Here is a 6977-nt window from a genome sequence, read left to right as displayed (position 1 = left end):
CACGTTATGGCAAGTGGGCTTTCAGACCAGCTTTCATGTTGGCTCCACCAGAGGCTATATAGAGGCAATGGCAAATTAATTATAGAAATGAAGACAGCCTCTTATCAGACAGGGCAGCTGCGCGTTTCCTGTTGCTCATTCGCCTCCCTTGTCCACTCACTTGCACTGGAATCTTTCTTCGTACAGTATCCTTCATAAGCTCGCTCGCTCGCTCTTTGTGTGGGAGAGAGGTGAAATTCAGAGTGTTTATTGAGTGGGAGCATTATAGAAAAGGTAGCAGACTCCTCCACCCTTCCACTCAAAGTCAACAAATAAATCAATAGTGTACACGAGTCATTAATGACATCATACTGCTGGCTGAGAAGGCACACCGGATTGAACGCAGCACATCAGTTACTATGTTGTTTTTTTTGCCACAGAAATGGCGCCTTGTGACCCACTCTGGGAAATAAAAAGAACACTTCCCACCAGAAATAGACACACGCAAGCACTCGGCTCACTTGTTGGAACTTTTCCCCAAAGGTCCGCTCAGGAAATAATGGGAAATGGCAACAGCGAGTGCTGTGAATATTAATGGTGAGTTGTGGAGCCAGCCCACTCCGACTGTTAATTTCCATTTTATTAGACAAAGATATCACCTCTATCACCACTGGTTTCAAGGTGGCGCACGTTCACATCATGTTACACATTGCCAATAAATTGTTAGGCAGTGTGTATGATTATTAAAATTGCAAATATCAATGGCATCTGATTCGCCGAAAAAATGTTTAAGCTGATAAAGTATCAAAATAATGTCATACCCCGCACTCTGCCATATTGGACATTTTTGTGTTGCGTGCAGTTAACACCAGCAATTTTATTTTAGACTTGTGCCTTGGTCTATTGTGCTATAAAAATGCCATATGGCGTTATCAAATACTGCCATAATTGATGACACTCTTATCCATCTCAAGTTTCATATTCTTCCTTTGAGAAAGAAAATAAAGAAACACATTTATTGAGGAAGTGACTGAGGAACATGGTCAACCCATGTACTTACAGCAATGTGCAACCGGTCCATTATGGTGGTATAATGTACAATAATACCAAAATGTATGTGGACATGCATGTGTATGTGCTAATCATAGTCTGAAAATCTTACAATGAAACGTAAACAGTATTTTTTATTCTATTCACGTCGTAAGTTGGCCCCGTATGTAGGCAAAAAAATAAATAAAAAATACGTTAATGTCCCAAAAAAAAAACGTGACCGATTGTGACCAAAATTTATAAACTCACAATATTTTAGATTATATAACCGTCATATATGCATGTCAATGCGGCAACGCACACTAAAATTACATATTTGCACTTTAAAAATTATATCTTTAATTTTGTGCACCAACTGAAAAATCATATTAGCCATTCCTAGACAGAACTCCCAAATATAAATATAAGTGACTTTTAATACATCCGATACGTACAGTAGAAACTGTAGATTTGCGCACATATTTATCAGGCCGGTCTTAGACTTTTGGCGAGCTATATGTGCCTGGGTCTGGCCAAGAAAAAAAAAATCTATTCGTAATTTCTTACTTAAAAAGTTGGCAAATAAAGTAAACACAAACAATCAAGGCCATTTTTTTTGGACGGTCTACAAAGCTGTGATGTCATGATTGTCAAATAAACGTCATTTTGAACATTTGTGTGCATTTAGTTGTAAGTAAATAGTATGCCTGCTGTAGGACTTGCCTTGCTGAGATGCTCGAACCACAACACAAAGACACCAACAGTTTTCAGTTGTCAAAATGAGCTTCTTGATCATCCTCACAATTTGGGTTCCTTTTATCACAGTTTGTCGGCGATGCATATTCCATGCGTTGCTCTAGTAACGCCACCGGATTTGACTGTGAGCTTCTTTCTACAATCTTGCTCCCTTGATGTAAATCAAAGCGTTGCCAAGCCAAAAATCATTCAATGGCTTGTCACTCGGACATTGATTCCTAATGAGCAAATTCAGTTTTGGACGTGTGTGCAGGAAAGATCAGGCGACAAGACAGAGCACATTTAATAGTTTAATTATAAGCTGCTGTATACATTCAGTGATTATTCTGATGTTCATTTTGCCAGAAGCCAAGGGTGAGACCAGCAAAACATTCAGTTACAAGATCTAGATTTTTTTTTTTTTTTTTTTTAAATGCAGTCTGTCCACTTTCATTCACACGATCCACATTGTACATAGTTTACTGCAAAGCAACATAAAACCACATTGCTGATGTGCCTCAGACGTTTTCATGTCAGACACAAGACTGCTTGCTGCTTGTAGGGGCCGGGGGGTCCTGTTTATACCACTCAGATCAAAAACTTTGTGTCAGATCAATAGATGTGTGACAAAAGTGCTGGGTGAGCCCAAACTTTCAGTGAAAGATTTGAAAATATAGAAGCTTTTTTTTTTTTTTTGTCCCAGTATGTTACCAGGCGGAACCCCAATTATCAGCTTGCCTTTAAGATTATGCAACATCTATTGTTTGCATCGACATTTTTTGGTTTCTTTTGCTATCTCACTCTAATGCTCATTGAACGGACACACTAATGTTGGTGCTGAAATTGCTTTTTTTTTTTTTTTGTTTCTGTAATTATTATTTTTTTTTTTGTATTTTTTTTGTATTTTTTTTTTTTTTTTTTTTTTTACATTTTCTAGTTGTCCACACAGAAACTTGATGGCACAAGAACTGACCAATAAGAAACTCTTTACAACAAGGTAGACTGCAAGTCAACAGTTGCCAGGGGTAACACAGTCAAAGAAAAATAATAATCCAAGTTCATTTTCAAATTAAAAACAAAAAAACAGCTTCAATATAAAAGCAAAAGACAAAAAAAAAAAAAAAAAAATGAACCAAAGCAAGTTAATTTCAAGTATAACTTACTCATAGAATAACTACACAGCATTAAATATTCTCATTATACATTTTTAAATTATCTATAAAATATATTTTGGCATGTGTTTTTTTTCCCCCCATTTTTGTGTTTGTGTTACAAACGCTACTGTAGCTTCAGTTGAACACCAATGTTTATGTTTATTTGTATTTTTTAATCTGTTGAAACAAAACATTAAAGGGATTGTCACATAACAACAGGTTAATAAAAATGATAATAGTAAACTCTATACAGAGTTCCACATAGCAAGACAAGAGTGACGATCCCTTCTATCCTAGCCCCATAGTCAAAAGTCAGAAAAAAGGTACAAGACTCCACGGAGTACAGCATCCTAACTTGTGCTCCGCTGGCTACAATCAAGGTTGGGCGTCGCAGATGCGACGTCGTACAACCGGGTGTGAAGTGAACACATGGCTCTCTCTGTTCCACTTCCACTTATATTTTTTTTATTTTTTGTTTTGTTTTGTTTTCCGGAGAGGCTCAGGCAGATAGCCACAGTTCAGTTATCTCCATCTGTGACGGAGTATAAATACTGTAAAGCGCTCACAGTCTGGCGACGCAGACGTGTCCTCGCGGTTATAGCGAAAGCTTCGGGGGATGGGTGCAAACGGGACGGATAGGTCATTTTACATCTCCCCCGGCTGCACAAGTACATTTTGAGAAGAATGCTCTGTGTCTTGTTCAAAACACCGACAGAGCTCACTATACAAAGGAACAAAAAGTGGTTTACGACAGCTTGGAACAAACTGCGCAAACCAAAAGAAGGCAAATATTGAATTGCGATACAAAAAGTCGTTGAAAAGGCAAAACTGTACTCGGGTGTTGGCACCTTGGGTGTCCGATGTGTCCCGCTTTGGCGTGAGAGCTGGAGTGCTCCGCTTAGCCATGTTCGTGCAGTCAACAGTAACCTGCCTGTCCACTCACTGCTTATTGGGAAAAAAATGAATAATAAGAAAGCAAACAAGGAGAAAGTACTGCGACTACAACAAAGCCACATCCACTACCTTGGCATGAGCACACAACTAGCTGCAGCACACTCTTGAATATTGCATACTGCAAATGGGTGTGCCAGGTCAAGTCCCACGGCCGGATTCTTCTTGTGTGTACGCACAGCTATTGCAGGATATACTGTATATTTATATATGGTACGTGAGTTTCACGCCGCATGAGCTGTAAGCGGAGAAGCTCGCTAAAGCACGATGTCCTTCAAGCGCTTGCTGCTGGGGGACTCTTTGTCACGGCCGTCGTGCAGAAGCGTGTTGAACTCCCGCACCGACGGCTCACTGTCTTTGCCCTCCGGTTGCCGGAGCAGACTGTGGTTGGCGATGCGCTCCACGTCGCGGCATTTCAGTGTGTTGTAGGCGGACGGGGGCTTGGACATAGGGCTCTTCAGGTGCACGGGGGAAGTGATGGGGCTGGCCGCCTCTCGCCCGTTGCCGGATTCGCGCACGGCACCGCCGTTAGCCTTGGGGCTGCACACCTGAGACTCGTGAGTCCGCTTGCTCTTTACGTCACCCCGCTCCACGTCCTCGGGGCCGTCCTTGCCGAAGGTGGCAAAAGTCCTCTTAGCGGTGCCGTCCTCATAGTGCGGTACGTCCACCGTGGTGGCCTCGATTGACAAAGCGATGACGTTGCGGGCGTGCTCGGGCGACTTGACGCGTGCCGGCAGGGGGACGCGAGGCATCCAACAGCGGTCCGAGTGTCCAAGGATGCGGCACTCGTCTTGGCAGTGGAAGCCTTCAGCGGGCTCTCCAGCTGAAAAACACAAGAGAATTGATTGTTAAAATTGTTCACAACTTATATAAATCAGTGGAAAAAAAGGCTGCAATTTAGTAAATGTGTCTCATCTCAAGAAAATGTCATCATATTTCATGAAAATAAAAATGCTATACCTCTCCCACAGTTTCAAATCTGTTAAGGTATATCATTTTCTATCATGGTTTGGGTTGGGTTTGGTTTGTTTTTTTATTTTTTGCTTTTGTCAGGTTTCTAGTTTTGAGTGGGTTTTGTTTGTTTGTCATCATGTTCCTTTAATTTTCTGTTATGATATGTTATGTTCTGCTTTCCTTGTGTTTCTCCCATTGTCTCATTAAGCATTGTCCTGCCCACCTGTGTTTGCCTGACTTCCTCGTGTGTCAACCTATCAGCACCCTCTGCCACTTGTGTCTTGCCCAGCTGTGTTTCATTGTGTCAATTAGTGTGTGTGTATTTAGTCTCTTGTCTCCCTTCTGTCTGTGTCGATTCATTGTTGTTTTCCCCCCCGTCATGCTCCAGGTTTCTTGCCTTGTTGTTCCCCCGTCTTGCATCGCTTACCTTTTAGAGTTCGCTTTTTGTTTGGTTTAATTAAATTCCCTTTTTACTTCACCTCTTCCTCCTCGCCCTGCTTCTCTGCCTTTGGGTCCACAACCACGCCGCAAACCTGACATTTTCTTATTAAGGGATTAAAATAGTTTACATATCGTGGTAGCTGTGCAGAAAACAAAGAATGGTTCAGGTCCACTACAATCTCTGCAAAATGATCAGAAGGAACCTACGCTTACTTCATGCCTCAATGTCAGAATCTACTGAGGACTGCAGCAACCCCTAATTAATTTATGTATTGTTAATCAAAATTCTTCTAACATCTTTGTGTAATTATTTTTTGTGGGGGTGGGACTGGCAACACGAGATCATCAGAGGCCACTTGAAGCAGTATGATCAGGTCGCACAGAAACACCAGACAGGTTCCGGTGTTGTCGCCCCGGTTCTCTGCGCCTGTCATCTGGCACCGACTCATAAATATGTAATGATGTTTTACTCTGTAGTGAATATGAGATTTGTCTGCAGTCTGTATAGACGCACTTTCACATTCTGTTTAACTTAGAAAAGGGAAAGACTTTGAGAACAGCTCTTCAGCAACGTGTCATGCTCTCCTGCTGTCTACCGTCTAAATTACCTCATAGGATTGATTACAAAATGTTGGCCACAGCATGCCTTTTAAAGATGATTGAGCCCTATAATAGCTGACAATACGTCCTCTCCAGTGGCCTGCGGTGGGCCGTCCTGCCGCACAGATATGCGCTGACACATTTTTGCGTTCCAACCTGCTCATTGAGTATGAGCCAGCCTCCATTTCAAGAGGCCCAAGGTGACAAGACAGGATCTCAGAGGGGGGGTTGTTTGCAATCGACCCAAATGCATACGCTTACATCTGGCAATCGCAGCCTGACAGATCACCTAATTAAAATCATTAATGATCTGTTTTTCTTCCGTCGTTCCTTGCACCTCAGCGGAGGCTCTGGGGATCAATAGCTGAAGATTGGAGATGTGGCTGGGACAGTTTGCAAGAGACCTCCCTCTTAGATTACGTTCCAATCAAACTGACAACGTGGGAAAGTGCAAGCAAATCCTATATTAGTAGAAATGTCATTTGTAGAGTGAATAAGTTACCTGTAATAGGATGACCTGAATTTCAGATTTAAAAACCGAGGCACTGCAATTTCACTGAAAATCAAATATACACCAGGAACTAATAACAAATTTAATCGCTAGTCAATCGGGTGACCAGTGTTCTGTTATTGCTTAATCTAATGCTATAAATGCTATTTTGGCTGACAGTTCAATAACGCTAAATAAGACAATGTGCTCACGATTATCCATTACTGGAACCTGACTGTGCCATTTACCTCACCCCGGTCCCGCATTACAACATTAGAAATATGCCGTGAGAAAAGCTCATCTTGCCTTGGGTCTGACCGGCAACTTTAGCATTAGGCTAATAGGACTACAATTCCCATGATTCTTAGACATGAAAGCAGGAAGTAATCCTAGTATCCGAATGATGAAAATACACCTGTTAGCGATTAAATGTCGTTAGATTAGCTGTATGAATCACTATGACGACTGTGTGATTGACATACACATGTCCCAAACAATTGGATCGCTGACTGGACTAAAATAAAAACCAAGACGCCGGGACAGGATTATTGTAAAAACGGGACAAAACAATGGGGCTGGCAAAATCCGACGGGACTCGGGACACAAGGCTGAAAACCGGTGGACCGTCTGGTCACCCTACTGTA

General features: G+C 41.9%; 1 protein-coding gene across 4 annotated transcripts in view; it reads right to left on the bottom strand.

The window, feature by feature from the left end:
- Positions 1-2615: 2615 nt before the first annotated feature.
- The window catches only part of pcdh19 (protocadherin 19), a 73570-nt gene continuing 69208 nt past the window's right edge, over positions 2616-6977 (bottom strand). For all 4 annotated transcript variants that reach the window (XM_077532440.1, XM_077532442.1, XM_077532441.1 and 1 more), the window contains exon 5: positions 2616-4671. In XM_077532440.1, coding sequence (XP_077388566.1) covers positions 4106-4671 — 566 coding nt within the window. In that variant the 3' untranslated portion in view covers positions 2616-4105. The remainder of the gene's footprint in view (positions 4672-6977) is intronic.

The sequence above is a fragment of the Festucalex cinctus genome, chromosome 9, assembly GCF_051991245.1.
Source record: "Festucalex cinctus isolate MCC-2025b chromosome 9, RoL_Fcin_1.0, whole genome shotgun sequence".
NCBI lineage: Eukaryota > Metazoa > Chordata > Actinopteri > Syngnathiformes > Syngnathidae > Festucalex > Festucalex cinctus.
The sequence above is the reverse complement of the archived record's forward strand: the minus strand, read 5'-3'. Positions and strand labels throughout refer to the sequence as shown.